The following is a 24711-nucleotide window of genomic DNA, read 5'->3' as shown; positions in this document are numbered from 1 at the left end:
CCTCTCTCTCTTTCTCTCTCTCTGGCTCTCTTTCAAATAAATAAATAAATAAATGAATAAAATAATAAATGGGCTGGAGAGATGGCTTCATGGTTAAGGCGTTTGTTTGCCCACAAAACCAAAGGACCTCGGTTCAATTCCTCAGGACCCATGTAAGCCAGATGCACAAGGTGGCACTTGCATCTGGAGGTCATTTGCAGTGGCTGGAGGCCCTAGAGCGCCATTTTCCTTCTCTCTATCTCTCTCTTGTCTCTCTCTCAAATAAATAAATAAATAAATACAAATAAATAATAAATATATTTTTTAAAAGTTAGTTCAGAGCTGGGCATGGTGGCATACACTTTCATTCCCTTTGGCGGTCAAAGTAGGAGAATCACTGTGTGTTGAGGCCAGCCTGGGCTACAGAGTGAGTTCCAGGTCAGCCTGGGCCACATAAGAACTGCCTCAAACAAACCCTCCACCCACCCACACCCCCACAAATAAGGGAGATAGAAGTGGAGAGGATTTTTAGTTCAAGGTCATGCTAAACTCCTCAGCTGCAAAGTGTGTTTAAGGCTACCCTGTGCTATATGAGATCATGTCTCAAAAAAAAAGGAAAGAAAGAAAGGAAGAAACAAAAGGAAATTTCCATCACCCAAAGACACAGCAGCAGTTTAATCCCCGTGTTTTTGTTGTATGTGATTTCCACAACTTGAGTCTGTAAGCAAATTCGGACTACTGGAGCAGCCTCTGGCATGTGGGAGGCTCGGGTCTTGCTGCTCACCATACACGGAGGGGAAACAGACAAAAATCCTCCCCTCATAAAGCTCTCATTCTCCTTTTCTCAAGAAGGTAGAATTTAAAACTGAAGCTATATGTTCTAGATAGGCAAAATTAAAACTGCACATTGTTATTGAAAAAAAAAAGGAAAGAAAAAAGAAAGGAAGGAAGCTGGTTGAGATGCCTTGGCTTTTAACAAAATTACTGAACTTATTTAGTGATCGAATGTCAAAATTAGTATTTCATTGGGCTATATGATGTTTAATTTCATGTACTTTAACCTGGTAGATACAAGGAAGGTAATTAATGTTTAACACTCAATCTTATTTTTTTATATTTATTTATTTGACGGAGCAAGAGAGAAAGAGAGAGAGGAAGAAGCAGATGGTAAGAGAGAATGGGCATGCCAGGGCCTTCAGCCACTGCAAACGAACTCCAGATGCATGCATCAACTTGTATATCTGGCTTATGTGGGTACTGGGCAATTGAACCTGAGTCCTTAGGTTTTGCAGGCTAGTTAGTGCCTTAACCACTAAGCCATCTCTCCAGCCCTCAGTATTATTTTCTAATGGGGAATCATCTTGAAAATGAATAGAAAAACAAACAGAAGAGATCAATTTTAAATAAACAAAAAATTTTATACCTTATAAGCATGATATATATGTATATATATATATTTGTATATATGTACGTATGTCTGTGTTTGTCCCTACAGCCTTAATTTGGAGGCATTTATTTTATTTTTCCAGCACTAGGCTGGAGTCTTGTGCATGCTAGGGAAATGTTCTACCACTGACCCACATCCCAACAGCCCCTGAAAGCATTTTTTAAAATGAATTTCTTTTTCTTTCCCCCTTGAAAGCACTTTAACTAGACCTGCTCACAATGCTTGCATTTTGTCAGTGACACATAGCTTATGCTGATTACTCCATCAACATTGGTTGAATGACTAAAAAAGAAAATGGGTGACACCAGGTGTGGTGGCGCATGCCTTTAATCCCAGCGCTCGGGAGGCAGAAGTAGGAAGATGGCAGAGAGTTCGAGACCACCCTGAGACTCCATAGTGAATTCCAGGTCAGCCTGAGCTAGAGTGAGACCCTACCTCCAAACCCCTTCCCCCGTGCCTAAAAAAAAGTGGGTGAACTTTAGGTTATCTGAGGAAATACTATGGTGAAAATTTTATTTCCATGGACAAAATCTTGAATTAGAAGGCAAGAGTCATGTCTAGGGATGTAATTTAGTGTTAGGGAGCTTGCCCAACACGTTCAATGCTCTGTATTTGATCCCCAGGACCCCATCAAGGGAAGAACTAGCTGAGAGAGTTTGGGGGATTTAAAAAATTTAGTACATTCCCTAAAAAGAAAGGATAAAAGGAGCCAGGAGAGTAAGTTCCATTTCCAGCTCTGGGCCCCCCAGACTGGCTCTTTGGCAGGCTCCTGACCTTCTAGGCCCTCACTTTCCACACTGGGGTAGGCCGGCAGTCTCAAAGAAAAAGTAAAGGTAAGAGTTTGGTGCATAAACTCTGTGGGGTTGACATCAGCCAAGAGGCAGCCCTCTGTGAATGGTCACTACAAGGGAAATTAATGACCCGTGTCACCGGGTGAGCCCCACACAATGAATCTGGTTGTCCGAGCAGTTTCATATGACGGTTCCTTGCCCAGCCCCAACTACCTAGTTTCTTGAGCAAGAAAACCATTCTGGCTGGGCATGGTGGCGCACGCCTTTAATTAATCCCAGCATTCGGGAGGCAGAGGTAGGAGGATTGCCGTGAGTTCGAGGCCAGCCTGAGATGACAGAGTGAATTCCAGATCAGCCTGGACCAGAGTGAGACCCTACCTTGAAAAACCAACAAAAAAAAAAAAAAAAAGAAAAGAAAAAAGAAAACCATTCTGTTGTCATCAGAGCCATACACAGAATTGGAACCGACTCGACAAAACCAGTGTTTAGAGTAAGCAGCTATGAAAGCCATATGTTGAGGAGAGAAGTAGATTTCTCGCCTCCTGGTGTTTGACACCGGGCTCGGCTGGCTGTCACCAGCCGTGAGAACCAGCCACACTGAGTTTCCAGAAACAGAAAATGCTCTGTGAAGCGGCGCTTCTCAAGCTCTTTGGCACGTGGGCCCCTTTTGTCACTTGGTTTGTACGTATGTGTATATGTGCATACTGGCACCAACTCAGGCTCAGGAACAAACTTGCCTTTCAGAGACGCCTGCCAAGCCCAGGGCGGGGAGTTAAGAACACCGGCCGTGGTGGGAAAGTAGTCCTCCAAGAGTACTTTTCCATGATGTGGCTGCGCAGATAAACATTGGCCATCATCTGGAGTTGAGCTTAGGGAGATGCGCGGTGAGAAGACCTCGGAACCCCTTTTACGTTGTGGATGTTCACGCCCTTTCATTTCTTCCAGTCACTCTGACCACATTCTGAGGGACGCTGGGCACCCCGAGGCACCATGGGCAACGAGAACAGCACCTCAGACCACCAGGTGGGTGCACGACGCTCCTCCCTCACTGCACAGCTGTCCTTAGTGTCCTGATGGGCCCTCCTCCTCCTCCTCCTCTGCCTCTGGTCTCTGCCAGGGAGGAGTCAGGATGGACGCAGCTTGTACCGGGACCTGCAGGCTGCGTGTACCTGGGAGGCCATTTCTTCATCGCATTTTTAATCTTTTCAGATTAGAGCTGGTCCTACTTTTATAAGCCATGTACACACTATCTTTTTTTAAAATTTATTCTGTGTTTTTAAAATTGACATTGTGAAATTAAAATGAGAAAAAATTTTGCACACTCCTCTCTCAAATAAAGTTATGGACATTTAAAGTATTTTTCACTTGTATTCAGGTTAGACAAGGTTTTCATGGTTGAAGAATGGACTTTTGTTTTGCTTTGTTTTTGTTTGTTGAGGTAGGGTCTCACTCTAGCCCAGGCTGACCTGGAATTCACTATGGAGTCTTAGGGTGGCTTTGAACTTGCAGTGATCCTCCTTCCTTTGCCTCCCAGTGCTGGGATTAAAGGCGTGCACCACCACGCCCTGCTGAAGAATGGACTTTTAATTGCTTCGTTACGTATAGGGCAAGCATAAGAAAGCATATCCAAATTTTCTCATCATCCACTAAGTTTCAGAATATTAACTTAATGCCCCCATGAATCAAGTGAGAGAGACCTGTCCCCTTGTGTCTCACACAGAGTGGGACTTGTGGGAGAATGCATGGAATTCTTTGAATAAGGAAATCAGATGGAACAGGCAGCCTCTTGCAATCCATCTTCCCACTACTTCTTCCCAACAATCTTTTCTTTTGTAAGGTAGGGTCTCTCTTTGGTCCAAGCTGACCTGGAATTCACTATGAAGTCTCAGGGTGGCCTCAAACTCGCAGTGATCCTCCTTCCTCTGCCTCCCAAGTGCTAGGATTAAAGGCGTGCGCCACCACACGCAGCCCAAAGATCTTTTTTTTTTGTTCTCAAGCAGGGAAACATAAATTGTGGAATGGTGACAAACTTAGGGGGATTTTAGGGGCAAGCAAGAAGCAGTGACTGTGGGTGTGAGACAATAGGAAGAGGAAAGAGCGGGTGGGTCTGGCCTCGCAGAGGTCGCCACCCTCCACTCCAGCCGATGGCGCCTTTGGGGAGAGGTGTGTAGTGCTACAGGACATCCCCACTCACCCCAAAGAAGCTAGAAGCCTATGATTTTCTACGATATCTTAAACATTGTTAAAATTAAACTCTTTTAAAAATTTTTTTTGCTTATTTTTATTTATTTGAGAGCAGCAGAGAGAGTAAGAGGCAGAGAGAGAGAGAGAGAGAGAGAGAGAGAATGGGCGCTCCAGGGCCTCCAGCCACTGCAAACGAACTCCAGATGCATGCGCCCCCTTGTGCATCTGGTTAACGTGGGTCCTGGGGAATGGAGCCTAGAACCAAGGTCCTTAGGCTTCATAGGCAAGCACTTAACTGCTAAGCCATCTCTCCAGCCTCTAAACTTAAACTCTTGATTTGAGATCATTGTAGCTGTACACCTAGATTCCCTTAAGGGTAATATCTTACAAAACTACCCTACGATATCACCATGGAGATGAACAGGCTTTTCTAGAGCCAGAAACCTTGTTGCTACTCTAACCACAGGGCTTTCCTCTTGTCCCCCATTCCTAATTCTGCCAACCAGTAATGTTCTATCATTTTGTCCTTTCAATAGTGCTATATAAATAGAGCCACTCTCACGGTGTGTTACCTTTCAAGACTGGCTTCTTCAGTGGCAGATTTTTTTTTCCCCCAAGACCATTATTTTTATTTTAATTTTTAATTTAATTTAATTTTTCTCAAATTCTTAAAACATTTTCCATGATTATAAGAAATATCCCATGGTAATACCCTTCCTCCCCCTCTTTTCCCCTTTGAAATTCCATTCTCCATCATATCCCCTCCCCATCTCAATCAGTGTGTCTTTTATTTTGATGTCATGATCTTTTCTTCCTCTTATGATGGTCTTGTGGGATTCACTATGGAGTCTCAGGCTAGCCTCGAACTCACGGCGATCCTCCTTACCACTGCCTCCCAAGTGATGGGATTAAAGGCGTGCGCCACCACGCCCGGCTTGCGTGTTTGGTTTTGCAGAGACCTGGGTCATTATGCCAAGTCCCATTCCCACCAGTAACTTCTGAGCTGCCCAGGTTCCTGGCGCCCTCGCCATCCCTGTTTGATGCCGCTGGTAGCCGTAGCTCATTCCCCTGGTGGGCTGCGGCGTTGAAAACCTCGGCACGTGCTGACAGCTGTTCCGCCGTCGTGGTGGTCCCGTCAGTCTCCGGCAGCTTCAGTGACCCCCACAGTCACCCACACTCTGAACGTCCTGGACTCCAGAAATGAACGATTTAAAGGGCTTGGGTTGTGCGCCCGCGCTGCGGGGGGCGGGGAGGTCCCTCGCCCCTGCACCCTGCCGCGTCCCCGCGGTTGTCTCTGCTGTGCGCCCTGCCCTCGTGCCCTCGGGGTGCTGGGGTCAGGCCGCGGCGGGACGGGACTGCCGTGTGCTCAGCGCACGGTGCCTCACAGTGCCTGCCTTTCTCCTCCCCCATCAGTCCTGTAGGCATCTGGTTGTTATGCATCATTACGAGGGGGGGCGCGGGGGGCTCACCGTACAGACAGATACTTAGGGAGGGAGTCACATGACTTGCATTACAACAGATTATCACACTGCTGCTTGCTTTTATTACCAGTCATTATTGTAAATCTCTTACTTGACCAATGTATGTGTAAATTAAACTTTACGTGCTTAGGAAAAAGCGAGGTAAGTGCAAAGTTCAGGGGCACCCATGGTTTCCGCCATCCACGAGGCTCTTGGATAAGGAGGGCCCACGTGCCTGCCTTTTGCTCATTTTACAATTAGGTCATCATTGCTGCTGTCTTGATGTCGGATTCTGAGAGCGTCTGTAGAGTCTGGATGGTTGGTCTTCCCTGGAACATGCTTCGTAAAGGTTTCCTCTTGTTCTCTAACTTATTTTTCCATCCTCTTACCAGGGTCTTTCACAGAAAAAGTGCTTCATTTTAATGAGGTGCTAGTTGATAGCTTTCCCTCTGATGGAAAGTGCTTCTATATGAGTGCTGGGGATCGAACTGGGGTCCTCACCACTGAGCTTTCTCCCCAGCTTTGAGTAGTGCTTTGAGAATCAAGCCCTACATTCTGAAGATTTTCTCCTGTGCTTCTTTCATAAAACATGTTTGGTTTTTTGTTTGTGTGTTTTTTGAGGTAGGATTTTGCTTTAGCCTAGGCTGACCCAGATTTCACTATGTAGTTCTAGGCTGGCTTCAAATTCACAGTGATCCTCCTACCTTTGCCTCACAGGTGCTGGTTTAAAAGGTGTGTGCCACCATGCCCGGCCTGGCTTTAACTTTTTTGTTGTTATTGTTTTTGGTTTTTTGAGGTAGGGTCTCACTCTAGTACAGGCTGACCTGGAACTCACTCTGTAGTCTCAGGCTGGCCTTAAACTCACGGCGATCCTCCTACCTCTGCCTCCTGAGTGCTGTGATTAAAGGTGTGTACCACCATGCTCAGCTTAGAACTTCTTTTTAATTATTTAATTAATTATTAGATATTTTAATTAATTGACATATTTATTTATTTGATACCAAGAAAGAGAGAGTGTGAATGGGCATGCCAGAGCCTCTAGCCACTGCAAATGAACTCCAGATGCATGTGCCACCACGTGCATATGGCTTACATAGGACCTGGAAAATGGCACTTGGGTCCTTAGGCTTCGCAGGCAAGCACCTTAACCACTAAGCCATCTCTCCAGCCCTATTTATTTATTTTGAGGTAGGGTTTTTATTTATTTTGAGCTAGAGACTAAACTGACCTGGAACTATATAGTCTCAGGCTGCCCTTGAACTCATTGTAATTCTCCCCATCTCAACCTCCCAAGTGCCAGGATTCACGGTATGCACCACCACAGCCAGCTAGAACTTCCTATGTAGATCAGGCTGGTCTTGAACTTGCAGAGTTCTGCATCCCCAGTCCCGGGATTACAGTCATGAACCATCATGGCCAGCTCTTTCATTTCTCTCCCTTCCTTACTGCAGAACCAGGAACCCCCTCAGTGTGCGTAAGCAGTAAGAGTGGATGTCTCCCTCTGTTCCCATTCTCAAGGAAAAGCATTTGGTTTTCCTGTTCAGTAAGATATTAACTGTAGGGTTTAAAAAATATTTTATTTATTTATTTATGCAAGGAAGAGACAGAGAGAGAATGGGCATGCCAGGGCCTCCACCGACCACAAATGAATTCCAGACGCATACACCACCTTGTGCATCTGGCTTACATGGGTTCTGGGGAATCGAACCTGGGTCCTTAGGCTTTGCAGGCAAGCCCCTTACTTGCTAAGCCCTCTCCAGCCCAAACTTTAGGTTTTTTTTTTTAAATAAATCCCTTCTATCAAGTTGATGATTCTAGTGTGCTTATAGTTCTTTTGAACCCATCTTATTTTATGTAGATTATAAAAGGTTATACTCTTTTATCCCCTTGCCCCAGCTGCCATTCCCCTGGAAGCCCTCCTGAGTGAGGTTAGGGTATTTATTCACTGTGGGTCATGAAAGCCTCAGACTTATTTATGGTTAGTTTAAAAAAAAAAAATTAAAGAGCATCGGATTTTGCTAATGTTTCCTCTGCATTAATTGGCGCAATCATAGTATTTTTCTTCTTCGCATGCATGGAAGAAATCCCATTTATCCATGTAATTATTCTGATGTGCCCTTCTTTGGCATGCATATGTAGCATGTGCCTGTGAGTGAGGATTCATGTGTCTGTGCATGTGCGTGTGTGTGCGTGTGTGCAGGCTGGAGGTCGACACTGGGTGTTTCAGCACTCACAATCTCATTGCTAGAACCAAAACACCCCACCAGAAGCAGCTCACGGGAGGAAATGTTTTCTGCTTACCGTCTTCAGGAAAAGTTTCATCGTGGTGGGAGTGAGGAAAGAAATTTCTTCATGGCGGGGCAGGTACAGGAAGCTGGCTCACATCATCAAATATCAGCAGGGAGGGAGCAGAGAGAGGAAGCTGAGTTATGAACACCCAGTGGGGCTGGACTAATAAACCTTAAGGTCCGTCTCCAGTGACACGCCTCCTCTAGTAAGCCTCTACCTGCCAAAGGCCCTATGACCTTCCTAAATGGCCACCGTCTGGGGACCAAGGACTCAAAACACTCTAGGCCTTGGGGGACAGTTCCCATTCAGTGTGTCTACCATATGTGTCTCCTGAATTTCTTTCCTCCTATGTCTTTGTTTATGGTGTGTGTATGTGTAGTATGTGAGATATGTGTGTGTTCCTATATGATGTACGTGTGTATGAGTGCGTGTGTGCAGGTATACATGCCCTGTGTGCATATGAGCCAAGGCCATGTGCCTTGACATCAGCCAAGCCATGAGCCAAGATATCAGGTGTCTTTTTCTATCATTCCTCACCTTATTTTCCAAAGGCAGAGTCTCTCACTGAACCTGGGCCCTGCTCTTTCTCAGTGAGCCACGGCAATCCTCTGTCTCTGCCTGTCCCCTTCAGCACTGTGCTGACAGACACTAGCTGTTGGTGTCTTTCACAGGTGCTGGGGATCAAACTTGGGTCCTCATGCTTGCCCAGCAAGCATCCTTACCTGCTCAGCTGTCTCCCCAGCCTCCCCACTCTATTTTTTCTTTTTCGAGGTAGGGTCTCACTCTAGCCCAGGCTGACCTGGAATTCGCTATGTAGTCTCAGGGTGGCCTCGAACTAACTCATGGCGATACTCCTACCTCTGCCTCCCGAGTGTAGGGATCGAAGGCGTGCACCACCATGCCCGGCTCCGCTCTATCTTTTGAGACCGGTTCTCTCATTGATTCAACTAGCTGCTGGGGACTTGAACTCAGTTCTTCATGTTTTATGTAGCAAGCACTTTGCCAACTGAGCCATCTCTCCAGCCCATGAACAATGTGCGAACTGATTTGCTAATGTTTTCTTGAGGATATTTGCATCAAATTCAAGAGGAATATTGCTCTGTGGTTTTCTCTTTTGGTTCGCTTTGGTGTCTGAGTAATACTAGCCTCACAAACTGTGTAGAGAAAGATTTACTCCTATTTTCTGGAAGAGTGTTTAAAACATGTCACATAAGAAAAAATTGTTTGTAACTAGTTATTTAGAATAGTCTGTGTATCCAACAAAGGTACCTGCTCACTGGGGGTGAGCTCTGGTCACCCTCTTTGGACTGTCCCTTTACAGGACTTCTATCTTGAGCTTGGGTGGAGGAGGGCATAGCCATGAACTGAGAGCTCTCCATGGGCTTTCTCCAGGGCACCAGACGTACTTTGGGCCCACTCCTCATCACTCATGCACCAGCTCAGCTTCAACCCCTTCCCCCAGGTCTTGAGGATTTATTGGTCCCCAAGTTCCCTAGGGGTCCCACTGCTAGCTACTCACAGAGGTCACTTGGTCTTCAAGGGGGCCACATGTCAATATGTGGAGATGGTTTGGGTTGTCACCACTGAGATGAGAGGTGCTACTGGCCTCTTGAAGCAGAGATCAGGATTGCCACCAAGTATTCTTCAATGCACAGCAAAGAATTGCCTGACACAAACACCCACGGCGCCAGGCTTGAGAAATGTTCTAGAAGGGAGCAGCATTTTCTGAGCTGCTTTCACAGAACCCCGCCCAACCCAAGATAGATTTCAGCCTTAAATCTCGCCAATAAGGCTAACTTACCTTTTCTCCCATTACCCTGACTAAACCTGGCTGTCCTAAATGGGATGCTTATTGCTTACCTAGAAGAAACCCCTAGAAATGGAATAGCTGTGTTAAACATAGGCCAAGGATTTTTTTTTTTAACACAAATCTTGTTAAAATATTTATTTATGGGCTGGAGAGATGGCTTAGCGGTTAAGCGCTTGCCTGTGAAGCCTAAGGACCCCGGTTCGAGGCTCGGTTCCCCAGGATCCACGTTAGCCAGATGCACAAGGGGGTGCACGCGTCTGGAGTTCGTTTGCAGTGGCTGGAGGCCCTGGCTTGCCCATTCTCTCTCTTTCCCTCTATGTGTCTTTCTCTCTATGTCTGTCGCTCTCAAATAAATAAATAAAAAATGAACCAAAAAAAAATTTTAAAAAAAAGATTTAAAAAAAGAAAAAAAATATTTATTTATGAGAGACAGAGACAGAGAGATAGAAAGAGAGAGTACGGGCACGCCAGGGCCGCCTTCCAGTGCAAATGAATTCCAGATGCATGTGCCACTTCGTGCATCTGGCTTTACATGGGTACTGGGGAATCGAACCCAGGCCACAGGCTTTGTAAGCAGGTGCCTTTAGCTGCTGAGCCATCTCTCCAGTCCCCAGGTCAAGGATTTCGGAAGGCTTTTGCTATACATGTCACAAAAATGCTCTCCTGAAAGGTGACACCATCTCATTCTGTGTCTGGGGGGCTTTGCTAAGTGGAAAGGTTAAAATTCTGTGGCCGTGAAATACGTTCCTTCTGTCCTACCTGTCCCCTTACCTCCTGCCTCGAACCAGCTCCCACCCCCTCCTCCGCCGGCATCTCCGCCCTCCCTGAGTGCACAGAGGATGCTTTCCTGACTCTGGAAGTAATCTCCAATTCTCACTCAGCCAGTAGAGCTTTTTGGGATTGCCATTCACAGGACTCTGGAACAAGGACAAGGTTTGGCTGAAGTCCTGGGGCTCTGCATGGGGCTCCGGGCCCATCTTTTCACTTTGCCCGCATATGTCCACCTGGATGACCCGCAGCCTCCTGAGTTCGTCAAGCCCAGCTCAGCATCTCCCTCTGTGCAGCTTCTCTCACGTTCCCCGTCCTGGGAGCCATGCGCTGTTCTACCAAGCAAGACCCGAATCTGAAGACCCCCTTGACTCTGCCCACTGCCACCTCCCACATCTCGTGTATCACCCTATGATTGGTTGATTGATTGAATCTAAAGTAATCATTTAGACTTACAAATTTCCACTGAATTGAGACGTTAGGGCATTGCAAGAGACAGAAGCTCATCTCTAATGACCTTCCATAGAGAAAGGGCCACTGGCTTAGAGAACTGAGCAGCTGACAGGCTCTAGCTGCCAGGTTGGCCGAGTCCAGAGCTGCAAAGCTTGATGCAGTTGGATCTTTCTTGGATCTTACTCAGCTGTCCTCAATTCTTGAGCACTCATGGTGGTATTCTCAGCCTGGTGGAAAAGAAGACAGGTCTTGGGCTGGAGAGATGGCTTAGTGGTTAAGGTGCTTGCCAGTGAAGCCTAAGGACCAAGGTTTGATTCTCCAGTACCCACATAAGACAGATACACAAGGTGGCTCATTGTTTGCAATGGCTAGAGGCCTTGGTGTGCCCATTTGCTCTCTATCTACCTCTTTCTCTCTCTCTCATAAATAAGCAACTAAATAAATAAAACATTTAGATAAAATCTGGGTGTGGTGCTGCATGCCTTTAATCCTAGAACTCAGGAGGCAGAGGTAAGAGGATCACTGTGAGTTTGAGGCTACTCTGAGACTACATAGAGAATTTGAGGTCAGCCTGGGCTAGAGCAAAACCCTATCTTGAAAAATCAAAATAAATAAATAAAATAAAATTTAAAAAGAGAGAGAGTGAGGCCCTGGTTGGTGCTAAGTGTGTGTTAGGATTTTTCCCAGCTAAAGTTCTAGCTAGACCTGCCCGCTGTGAGGAGGCAGACCCACCCTGATTGGGGTAGGCACCCTGCCCCTCTCTGGGATCAGACACTGTGCCTATAATGTCAAATCATGACAGCTAAGCCCAGTCATGCATCCAGCCTGCAGGCACAAGTGGCCCAGTCAATACTGGAGCAATTTCTCAAACGATAAAAGGAGCATACGTCACAGTCTCTTGATCCGTGGCTGTCCCACAACCCTTTCATGTCACACCTCCGAACTGGTTTCTTTGCCTCTCACTCTCTCCCAACCTACCCATCATCACAGAGGCTCTTCATCTGTTGAGGATACGCTTGGAACCCCTGTATTCTATATAAAAGCGAACGCTTAGAAGGAACGATGTGAGCCTCAAGGAACCTTCTGTCCCTAGACTAAGGACTGGGCATTGCAGATCAGCGGTGTCATAAGAGTATAAGGGACAAGTGTGCATGTCCCCGGCCCTGGTGGGCTTCATGTACTTCTCAGGCTACAGGTGCCTCTTCCTTTGAGGTCTCTGCTCCCCACCACGCATCCTAACCGCAAGACGCCCTTTGCTTCCGGCAGGAGGACACTGACTCGCAAAACGTCAGCCTGTGGCCTCCCAACCCTGAACCTCGACAGGTATCAGCCCTTGTGCTCTGCATGGTCGGTCGCCGACTGTTGGCATGATACAGGCATTTGAATATTTGGGGTTGCTCCTCACTCCCTAATGCCTACCCCCACCCGCCTCTAATAAGCTGTCAAACATAGTAGACATCAGTAATGCATGTTTCGATTTTTAGAACTAACATTTTTTTTCTTTTCACAATTTTGATTAACATTTTCCATGATTATAAAAAATATCCCATGGTAATACCTAGAAGTAACATTTTGTGGTACGCTTGTTTGACATGCTGTGTGCCCAGAGCGAGGCTCCTGTTGTCAGCAAATGCCTGGAGCCAGCCCTAATCCTTCCATTGCGTCTACTTTGATTCCCTTTGTCCTGGAGCACGCTGGAAATGGTGCGACACCCCCCCCCCCCCCGCCACCTTCCCTGCCAGTGAGCAGAACTGATTCGTCATGAAAAAGATGCCATTCAGAATCAGCTGTCAATCTCAGGGCACAGTGACCCAGCTAGCCCAATACAGTTTCAGCTCCTGCCTGGGGTGTTGTTTGCCCCTGACTGGGGAAGGGTGCGAGAAAGGAGTCTACCTCCCTTCCCAGTGGGTTTCCTGGAGAGAAGGTGGGGTTAGTGAGTGCTCCTGGGTGTGGTCTGGGAGGCGGTGAACCTCGGCTCTCACAGGACTGATGTGCACCCCGTCCTGCCTGGGTAAGTGTGCCAAGCATCTGCTTTTAAAAGCCACTCCACCCTGAGGGCGGTGGCCAGCCAGGTGTGCTGGATGCATCTGTGAAAGAGCAGCCACTGTGTGAGACATGGTGAAGCCTGTTCGCCTGTGTACTTTCGGCTGGCTTCCTCGCACCCCACGACCGTGGGCAGCTCAGGATGATCACCCCCCAGTTTGTCGACAAAGAAAGAGGCTCAGAGGTGCAGCCCTGGTCTCCAGAGGGTCGCAAAGAATGGCCAGGCCTGTGGTCTACCGACATGGTTTCAATGACTGGCTCAAGGCCAAGGGAGAAGTTAGAGGAAAATCCAGGTCACCACCCCATCCATCCACACATGCACTGGGATAGCTCGTACAAGCTCGCTAAAAGAAAAGGTTTGGGAATCGGGGTTGGAAATATGCCTTGACTTTCACTTCTGTTGCTTTTGAGTATTGTGTGGCTGTTCAGAAGATACTTGCCCACTGCCACAAGTCAGTGGTGGGTTCCATGTAACGGGGTGCTAAGGGTCCAGGAAAGTCCTTGCACTCCAAACCCTAAGTTAGTTATTAATTTTAATCAAAGAATTGAATAAAAAAGAAACCTGGGGCTGGAGAGATGGCTTAGCGGTTAAGACACTTGCCTGCAAAGCAAAAAGACCCAGGTTCAATTCTCCAGGTCCCATGTAAGCCAGATGCACATGATGGCATATGCATCTGGAGTTCATCTGCAGTAGCTATAGAGGCCCTGGCGTGCCCATTCTCACTCTCACTCTCTCTCCCTCTCTCTGTCTCTAATAAATAAATAAAATCTTTTTTTTTAAGTCTTAAAAAAATACTGAGAAGGATAATTATTAAATTATTATATTTATTGAGGGAAGTAGAGCTAAGGGAAAGTACCCATGTAGCCTGAGATTCCACGTAGAGGGTCTGGGGTGGGGGGGAGAGAAAAGTTCAAGGAGCTCCTGCCATGTGGGGAGCGGGAGGGGATAAAGAGCCCATGTGGAGAGTAAGGGCTGGGGCCCCTCCTGGGTGGGCCTGGGCCTAGTCGAGCCCCTCTGAGCCCGGCCAAAGGAAAACCTCACCCACAGCTGCAAGTTCCCAAGTGATCGGAGTGCCTGCCCTCCCCTTGCATCAGTATTTATGACCTTAGGGTGGTGGCTGTCTTCCGGCCCAGGCGAACCAGAGGGCCAGCTGTTTGGTTAGGGCTGGGGGCTGTCTCTGGAAGAGATTAGCTCTGACACCAAGTTCCCGGCCTGAACTTGACCAACCACAATGTTTAAATCTTCTGAAAGACCTTCCTCCCAGGAGGGGTCCTGACTGTGGAAAAATAGTTCTAGGCAGGGGATAAGAAGTTAGACCATCTTTGATTTAGCAAGTGCAAGCTTTCCTGCCCTTTTTCCCTTCAGGGTCCAGTTACCCTAACTCTACCCCCTCTCATTAGGACGAGAGGCTGTCTTGGGAGTGCTAGTTGAGGACTCCTGAATGTGCCCCTGCCAGGATAAGGGCACTGTGGTTTGACTCAGGGCTCTCCGCACAGCAGTCTACAGACCCAGGCACAGGGGAGCAGTTGGTGAGCGGTTGAAGGTCCTCCCCGCTGAGACAGTGTTGAATCCAAAAGAGGGTCAGATGAACCAGGCTCTTGCCTCGTGAAACTTATATGCAGACAGACAAAACGCAAACAAGCAAATAAAATGCTCTTATTCACCATGGATAGAACTGGGCATCTTTATGATAAGCAAAGTGAGCCAAGCTCAGACAGGCCAGTGTCATGTGACCTCACTCACGTGGACTCACAGTTGATCTCACACAAGCTGAGCAGACTTGGCACCATTAGAGGCTGAGCCTGGGAAAGCTGAGGGGGTAGGATCAGGTGATCAGTAAGTACTGAGTACCAATTAGATGAAGTAAGGCACTCAGGAACCATGCATGACAGGTACATACTGAATATGCCCAGAAGACAGAACTCCAGGTGCATGTGCCACTCTATGCATCAGGATTTATGTGGTTCCTGGGGAATTGAACCCAGGCCTTTAGGCTTTGCAAACGAGCACCTTACCCGCTGAGCCATCTCTCCAGCTCCCAGCTTTCTATTTATTTATTTGAGAGAGAGAGAGACAGAGAGAGAGAGAGGATGAGAGTGCCAGGGCCTCCAGACATTGCAAAGCAACTCCAGACACATTTGTCACCATGTGCATCTGGCTTACATGAATCCTGGGGAATCGAACCCGGGTCCTGTGGCTTTGCAGGCAAGTGCCTTAACCACTACGCCATCTCTCAGCCTCCAGCTTACAGTTTTGAGGGGAAGCTTCATCATGGCAGGGAGTGCATGACAGGAGCAGACAGCTGGGCATCACATCTTTATATCAGCACAAGTGAGCTTAGCCACGCAGGCAGGGCTAGGCTATAACACCCCAAGGTTCACCCCCAGTGACATACTTCCTCCAGCAAGGCCCTACCTCCCAAAGGTTCTAGAACCTTCCCAAACAATGCTACCAGCTGGGAATTAAGTATCTAAACACATGAGGTACTAGAGACATCTTAAATTCAGACAACTACAATGTTCATGAGGTGTTTCCAGCTACATATGCCTGCTGCTCTGAGTTGAACGGAAAGGTCTTCTTTAGTTCCTGACTGTGTTCCCAACCCTAATGTTGGTGGTTGTCCATTGCTCATTCATACCTCAGTAAACTTTAAATTCCATGAGGATGACATTCATGTCTTTTTAAAAATTAAACTTTTTTTTTTCTTTTTGCTTTGTTTTGCTTTTCAAGGTAGGGTCTCACTCTAGCCCAGGCTGACCTGGAATTCACTAGCTAATCTCAGGGTGTCCTTGAACTCACAGTGATCCTCCTACCTCTGTCTTCTGAGTGCTGGGATTAAAGGTATGCGCCACTACACCCAGCCTTAATTGGGGGCCTCTTGCAGCAGAGTCACCTGTGAATGCCACGCTGCTCTATTATGCATCAATTAAAGGAAGGCATGACCCCCAACCTCGTTCGTTTCTCCCGCATTACGCTGAGTGACGCGAGCCAACACTCAGGTGGGGGTGGTTGAGAGCCCACCCTGTACCCTCTCTCTCTTGGCCAGATAAAGCGCCTGCTGCCTGAGGCTGGAATGCCCCTCGGCCTGTGCTGGGGCGTCGGTCTGCTTTCCTGTTCCTACTGAAGGTGGGGAAGGATTTGGGAAGATCTTGCTGAACTGGTGAGGGCAGTTGCCTTCGATAGACAGGCTGATGGCCAGTCTCCTGGCTGGAGCAAGGAGCATGTGTTCATTTTCCATATTTGGCCAGCCTGGCAGTTGCTTCTGAAACCCGATTCCTAGTGCCATGGGGATGACCTTTGGTCTACTTCCCAGCATTCACCTGCACTTAGCCTGATCTCACAAAGCCCGTTCAAGGAGTGGACACGGGTGGACACGCGGGCCATGATCTAGCTCTGCTGAGGGAACACGCTCTGATTTGATTTGCATGGTCAAGAGAGATGGAGCTGAGAGGTAAGTAAGGTCAATGAAAACGTAATTTTTAATGGTAGATGCCTTAGCACTTGGCGGAGGGTATTTTTCAGGACTAGAAAGCTGCTGGCAAGTGTAAAGATTGCTTTAAAAATATGCTCAGGGCTCTGGCGTATTCCTGAGCCAAAGAAAGACTGTTTGTTGACTCAAGCAATGACAGCGCAGGAGAGACATGAGTAAGCAGCTGGGCAGTTGGTCTGTCACGTGAGCACGGTGACGGGCTTTCCAGCCTGCTTTTGGGCACATCGAGGGTGTCTTTTGAAACTTGTGCTGTTTAGTAGTGATGACTGTTGACACCACAGAAATTCTGCAAGCACCAAGCTTAGTTAGAACTGTTGCTAGGGGAGACCAGCAGGGGGGTTCAAAGGCATTGTAGGAAATGGGACAAAAGCAAGAGCTGCAAAGGCTGAGCGTGTACCCCTTGATTTGCAGAAGTGGCCACCGGACCAAGTGAGAATCATCTATTTTTATATATTCAACAAATACTCTTGGATGGCCTCCTCAGCACCAGGTGCTATTCTGGGCATCAAATCTAGCCTTTATTCCTAAATGTTCAGTTGTTTTAGTTACTTTGAGCCTGGCAACAAGATGGCATGCGTAGATCATAACAGGCAACTGCCCCTTCTGCACAGACTAGGTTCAAGAGCACAGGCTCTGGGGTCAAACATTCGCTAGATCCAAACCTTGGCTTCACCACCTCCACACTGTGCGATCTTGGGCAAGTGGCTTTTCTTTGTTCTCTTATCTGTATCCTTATGTAAAAATTAAGGTTGTACTCCAGGAAACTGAGTCACACAGAGATAGCACCAGAGTGGAGAATCAGAAAATTTATTCACGTGCACATGGACTCAGGGGAATAACTTTGAAAGCCTGAATCCTGAGCTCTGGTCGCTCGGGAGTTTTATAGACAGTATGGCAGACAGTCTGACATCACCTTAAATTCTTTACTCTATTGGTGGGTTACAAACTTCTACGGTTACATGATTTGGGAGCATAAACAGATAACTTCTTAGTAATAACCCAGTGGTAACAAAGCACAGATGTAGAACAGAGAAGCCCTTTGTCCCGGGGTGCGTGTGTCTTGGCTGCACTAACCAGATCACGCACAAGCAGCAGGCCGCTGCATAGATGGGGAGGAGACTCGGGGTCACGCTGTCTCCCTGGTAAAGCTTGTACAATAAAAACTGTTTTAGAAGCCAGGTGTGGTGGCACATGCCTTTAATCCCAGCACTTGGGAGGCAGAGGTAGGTGGATCGCCATGAGTTCGAGGCCACCCTGAGAATACATAGTGAATTCTAGGTCAACCTGGACTAGAGTGAGACCCTACCTCAAATAACCAAAAAAAAAAAAAAAAAACAAAAAAAACTGTTTTACAGTGTCATCTGGGTCTGGCTTCTTCGTTCAATGTTTTCTATCACGTGAGGATTAGACGGCATTCGAGAGCACACAGTAATGCACTGGCCATTGTCATCCCAAGAGTGCTCAGTGGCGGGTGTTACTGTTTGCATCACTCACTTTTCTCACTGCTGTGACCAAATGCCTGACAAAGAGCAGTTTACAGGAGGGAGAGGGAGGGGTTGTTTTGGCTCACAGTTCCAGGACTACAGCCCATCATGGCAGGGAGGCAGCTGGTCATAGTGTCTCCACAGATAGGAACCAGAAAGAATGAACAGGAAGTACAACCAGGCTATGAAACCTCAAGGCCCGACCCCCAGTGACCACTTCCTCCAACAAAGGCTCCACAGCCTTCTCAAACAGTGCCACCGGGTGAGACCAAGTGTTCAAACACGTCAGCTGATGGGGACATTTCACATTCTGACCACATCATTACTGTAGAAAGCACAGACCTGAGAAAAATCACTGCCTAGCTCTATTTCTTTTTATTTATTTATGTAGGTATGTATATATTATTTTTTTTAATTGACAACTTCTGTAATTGTAGACAATAACCCATGGTAATTCCCTTCCTCCCCCCACTTTCCCCTTTGAAGCTCCACTCTCCATCATATCCCCTCTCCCTCTCAATCAGCCTCTTTTATTTTGATGTCATGATCTTTTCCTCCTATTATGATGGTCTTATGTAGGTAGTGCCAGGCACTGTGAGGTCATGGATATCCAGGCCATTTTGTGTCTGGAAGAGCACGTTGTAAGGAGCCCTACACTTCCTTTGGCGCTTACATTCTTTCTGCCTCCTCTTCCACAATGGAACCTGAGCCTTGGAAGGTGTGATAGAGATATTGCAGTGCTGAGCACTCCTCTGTCATTTCTTCCCAGCACCATTATGCCTTCTGAGTCATTCCAAAGTCACTGCCATCTGAAAAGAGAAGGTTCTCTAACCAAAAGTGAGAATAACATTAATATAAGGGTATGAACATTAAGAGAAGTGCTTAGTGGGCAGTTTGGTGAGCATAGTATGTACATTTAGCCAGACAGCAGCAGACGTTACACCCCTAGGGCTCATGACTTCCCTTGTTGTAGGTTTTCTGTATCAGGTATGTATTTCCTCCCATGGAGCGGGCCTCCTGCCCAATTAGAGGGCAGTTGGTTTCCCCCATAACAGATATGCTACTATTGTTTTTGGCCTGGCTGGCCAAATTTAAGGCTTGCAGTGTCCACTGTATCTCCACTGGTGATTTCTCTCTCTCCCATTGAACTCCTAGCTCTATTTCTTATCCAGAAAATGGAAAACATTATTTTGCCTGCCTGTTTAATAAGCAGGCATTTTGAGTTTAACACACCATTTATGTGGAAAGCTCTGTTACTTTTACTTGTTATTGAGATTGGGGATCAAGCCCAGATCTTGTACCTAATGAGCACGTACCACTGAGCTACATCTCCGTCCAAACATGTTTCTGCTGAGAGAAAGGGTACTGTTCTTGTGGTGGGCAGCTTCAGGTCACTGGGATGAACTTCCAGACCAGGCACAGTTATGGGAGGAAGGGATTTATTTAAGCAGGGAAAGTTCCATAATGGCAGAAGAAGCTGGCTTGCTTTCACGGGTCTGAGCACAGAAAGAGAAAAGCCAGAAGCCAAAATCCAAAAGCCACTCCGCACAGCACAGTAAGAACTCCAGGTAAAACTCAGACACTTTATATAGCTTATTTACTTATTTATTTGTTTAATTTATTTGAGAGAAAGGCAAATAGAGAGGGAGAGAGAATGGGTGTGCCAGGGTTTTTGGCCACTGCAAATGTACTCCAGATACATGTGCCCCCTTATGCATATGGCTTACATGGGTCCTGGGTAATGGAACCTGGGTCTGTTGGCTTTGCAGGCAAGCGCCTTAACCGCTAAGCCATCTCTCCAGCCCACTTTGCATATCTTTAGACTAGAATTCCAAATACACCCCCACACCTTAGGGCTGGACGCTAGGATCTGCCCAGTGACATCTTCTCCAGCCAGGTGGCTGCAGATCTAAATTACAAACCTTTTGATGAAATCCTGAATATATACTGGGGACCATCCATTCAAACTACCACAGTTTTGGTAGGTTAGCTGACAGGGAGGCAGTGGAGTAGGAGGAAGAGGAGGGTGGAGGGCTGGAAAAGGACAGGCTCACCCTTTTCTCTTCTGCAGAGCTGGATCTGAGCCCTGTTGTAGTTACTCTGCTGGGGAAATGCATCACAGGGACCTTCCTCTCCATAGTTAGAACCAAGGTCTGATCCTTTCTCCTTCTGTTCATTTTCTTTTTAGAGAGAGAGAGAGAGAGAGAGAGAGGGAGGGAGAAAGAAAGAAAGAAAGAAAGAAAGAAAGAAAGAAAGAAAGAAAGAAAGAAAGAAAGAAAGAAAGAAAGAAGGAAAGAATTGGCACACTAGGACCTCAGCCACTGTAATTGCGCCTCAGATGCTTGCGCCCCCTAGTGGGCATGTGCAACCTTGCGCTTGCCTCACCTTTGTGCTTACATGGTATCTGGAGAGAGATTGAACATGGGTCCTTAGGCTTTGCAGGCAAGTGCTTTAACCACTAAGCCATCTCTCCAGACCCCCCCTTTTTTTCTCTGTCTGTTCATTGCTTAGGTTGGGGCATGTTGCAGTCAGGTTCAAATTGCTGTAGAAATCACCCAACCAAGAGCAGATTGTGGGAAAAAAGAGGCTTACGGGCTCGAGGGGGAAGCTCCATGATGGCAGGGTAAACAATGGCATGAGCAGAGAGAGGACATCACCCCTTGGCAAGATAAGGTGGACAACAGGAACAGGAGAGTGTGCTAAAACACTGGCAAGGAGAAACTGGCTATAACACCCATAAGCCCACCCCCAACAATACACTGCCTCCAGAAGGCAGTAATTCCCAAATCTCCATCAGCTGGGAACCTAGCATTCAGAACACCTAAGTCTATGAGGAACACCTGAGTCAAACCACCACAATCCACCCCAGGCCCCCAAAAACTGATAACCATACATGATGTAAAATGCAATGCATTCATCCAACTTTAAAAATCCCCATAGTTTGTATCAATTCCAATGATGTTCATACATCCCCATAGCCCAAGATCTTTAAACTGAGCCATAACGCCAAAAAAATCCCCCAAAACCCGTAATGGCAAAGAATTAACATTCACACTGCAAAAGATAGCATTGGGTGTAGCAAAGAAATATTCAATCAATACAAGATTTAAAACAACCAGGGCAAATCTCAAACTCTGTAACTCCAACCCCAACAATTCTAGTCAATGACAAATCTTCAAGTCTGATAATTCTAACCAGCAACAAGTCTCTGGAATTCCAATTCCACCCCTCCATCTAGGCTACTCACAGTCCTAGAAAACTTCATCAGGGCCGGCAGCTTTCCTTAGCAGCCATCTCATGGTCCTGGCATCTCCATTGCAACCCATGAGACATCCTCATGGCCCCATGGGGTCTCCATGCAGGCATCCAGCAAACCTGCTTCACACTGCCCATGGAATTTCCAAAACACAAGACCGTGTTACAAACTCAACCTCTCTTTTCTGCATTTTTTATACTCCACAATACCAGGTAGAGTGCCAATTTGTTAATCCATGGGGGGGAATAAAGCAGACTTTGAAAAACAGAACACTCCTTGAACACTCAGACTCCTTCAAAAGAGTCTACATTCTTTCTGTTGCCCCAGTGCAGTTCAGCTGGCCCAATCTCAAAGGTTGTAATCTCTCAATTGCAGCTAAATAGGCAGCAATTTACCCAAATATTTCATTTTTTTCCTGTGTCATATCCCTTTGCTCACACCAGTTCATTTCTACACAAAGAAACCCTGCACAACTTCTCAAGACATGGGCATAACAGCAAACCTCTCTCACAACTTGCTTCTAGCCCAATTCAAGCGAAGCTCTTTCTCACCCTCATAAGCCAAACTTCAGTCCATAGTTTTTACTGCCTTCAGGTCTTGCAACTCTGACCAGAATATTCAATCAAGCTGTACTTACAGCACTGCAAAGCGTCTCTTAGGCCAAGGTTTTAAATCCTTCCAAATACCTCTTGATCTGGGCATGGTGGCTCATGCCTTTAATCCCAGCACTTGGGAGGCAGAGGTATGAGGATTGCTATGAGTTTGATGCCACCCTGAGATTATATAGAGAATTCCAGGTCAACCTGGGCTAGAGTGAGACTCTACCTTGCAGGGGGCGGTGGTGGGGGGGAACCAAATACCTCTTGAAAATCAGCTCCAAAAGGCTAAAGCCACACAGTCAGGTGTCTAGCAGCAACCCCACTCTTGGTACCACTTTACTGTTGCAGTCAGGTTCTCATTGCTGGTAGAAATCACCCAACCAAGAGCAGATTGGGGGAAAAAAGAGGTTTATTTTGGCTACAGCTCGAGGGGGAAGCTCCATGATGGCAGGGAAAACTATGGCATGAGAAGAGGGTGGACCTCACCCCCTGGCCCACATAAGGTGGACAACAGGAACAGGAGAGTGTGCCAAACATTGGCAAGGAGAAACTGGCTATGATATGCATAAGCCCGCCCCCAATAATACACTGCCTCTAGGAGGTGTTAATTCCCAAATCACTATCAGCTCAGAACCTAGCATTCAGAACACCTGAGTTTATGGGGGACACCACAGGGCTCACATCTGTCCAGCCTAGGACTACAAAATGAGTGCCAGGTCAGGCTGTGCTAGAGTGAGACTCTACCCAAACAAACAAAACCAAACACAAACAAAAAAGTTAATTAGAGCTCAACAATCTGACCTGTGATTTAAAGTTTTTACTGAGGTGCATACTTTTTATCTGGGTTGTGAAAATCAACAGTGATCTGGAGAGTGTCTCAGTGGTAGGATGATTGCCTAGCACGGACAAGGTGCTGGGTTCAATCCCTAGAACCAGCAATAAATAAAGAAATAAAATAAAATAAAGCCAGGTGTGGTGATGTACAACTGTAATCCCACCACTTGAAAGGCTGAGACAAGAGGATTACCATGAGCTTGAGCCCAGCCTGGGCTATTTAGCGAGTTCCAGACCAACCAGGCCTACATAGCAAGACTCTGTCTCAAAAACATAAAAATAAATAAATAATTTTTAGAAATAATTAAAATCAGCCGGGCGTGGTGGTGCACGCCTTTAATCAACGGTGGGCAAGCTGATTGTGGGGGTGAAAGAAAGGGTGGCAGGAAACCCAAGATCGTGGGTCAGATTTACAAGAATCACCTCCTCCTGTCACTTGGCTTTCTCCCTCCAGGTCTTGGGTGTGTGTGTGTGGGGGGGTGTGGAGAAGAAAGACACTGACTCCTGCTTATCTTAAGGTCTTGGAGTGAATGCCACATTTCTACTGATCCAGGCGTACCCTCCTGTAGTCCCAGCTACTGGGATTTTTCCCAGAAGGAAAAATCAATTGAACCTGGAATTTTAAACAAGTCTGAACAAGATCATAAGAACAGATCTCAAAATAAAATAACATAAAAATACCCCTGTTCCTTGCCGGGGGCTCCCAGTGTTGGAAAGGTATTGCCATCCTGGGTTTCCTTACCAAATCAGTCCCTCTGCTCAGTTGGAACTGTGTGCTTGGCTTTCTGCTCCGGAGATGAGTGCAGGGGCTACATCCGCTCTGCCCACCTCCCATCGCATCCTCAAAGCCTCACTCCGCCTTTGAATGTAACGCCATTGCCCTGAGCTTTGGTCAGTGGCCTGCTGGTCAATGTTTCCGTGTCTTTATAGATTCTTAGCTGACTTCCTTTCCCATTTCTTCCTTCTGGCTCAGAGGACTTCTTCAGCTCAGAGTCCACCGACCCTGCGACCACACGAGGACAGTCGCATCTTATCGAGGAAGCAAGGGGACTCGTCCAGAACCCCTGGCCGTGAGGATTTGTCCAGGTAGGACGCCCAGCTCTGCAAGATGGACATCATAGCCCGGGGCATGGCTCGCTCACTGCCTCCTTTAGCACTTGCTGTGGGAGTTCGCTGTAACACGCATAAGATGTTCTCAGAGGTTAGATGTGGGACCTGTGGTTCATAGAACTCTGTCATTGGTTAGGCCTGCAGCGGTTGGTAGATTAATAGGTTTTCCGCCCAAAGATGAAATTAGCAAATTAGTGTCCCAGCAATACTCCAGGTTGTTCAGCTTCATGATCAAAACTAGAAACGATGAAGACCGAGGCTTCCAACGGGGCTTCATGTGTGGCTGAGTGATGTCTGTATTTCAGGGTGGAGGCAATGGCAGGCACCGGCCGCAGAACAGAGGATTCAGAAGGCAGTTCTTAAAGCCACCCAGGGAGGCCAGTGGATGGGCTCCAACAACCAACATGGCCACACTGTGGCTGTGGCCTGTGGCCAGTGCACACGTGGCCCAGTGGTCAATGTTTTGTTATAACTACCCCCCCCCCGGCCCGGTTTCCATAGCTCCTTGCTGCACTTTCTCCGCCCAGTGTTTGGCTCTTAGTTTTGGAGGTATTCTCAAGCAGAGAGTCCAGCGCTTGGCTTCTATCAGGAACACAGGCCAAACACACTAGAACCATATGGGGACTGCTTGTGGGTTCAGCTCATGAATAAGCCTTGATCTGGTTAGCATAATTTGTTAATAGTTCCCGGGAGTCTATAATTAAAGGTCTGAA

The 24711-nt window shown here is 47.1% G+C and overlaps 1 protein-coding gene across 4 annotated transcripts in view; it reads left to right on the top strand.

The window, feature by feature from the left end:
* The window catches only part of Tacc2 (transforming acidic coiled-coil containing protein 2), a 218070-nt gene that overhangs the window by 574 nt on the left and 192785 nt on the right, over positions 1-24711 (top strand). For all 4 annotated transcript variants that reach the window (XM_045153732.1, XM_045153246.1, XM_045154750.1 and 1 more), the window contains exons 2-3: positions 3163-3240; positions 23862-23974. In XM_045153732.1, coding sequence (XP_045009667.1) covers positions 3208-3240; positions 23862-23974 — 146 coding nt within the window. In that variant the 5' untranslated portion in view covers positions 3163-3207. The remainder of the gene's footprint in view (positions 1-3162; positions 3241-23861; positions 23975-24711) is intronic.

This window comes from Jaculus jaculus, chromosome 1 (genome assembly GCF_020740685.1).
Source record: "Jaculus jaculus isolate mJacJac1 chromosome 1, mJacJac1.mat.Y.cur, whole genome shotgun sequence".
NCBI classification, from domain to species: Eukaryota; Metazoa; Chordata; class Mammalia; order Rodentia; family Dipodidae; genus Jaculus; species Jaculus jaculus.
The sequence above is the reverse complement of the archived record's forward strand: the minus strand, read 5'-3'. Positions and strand labels throughout refer to the sequence as shown.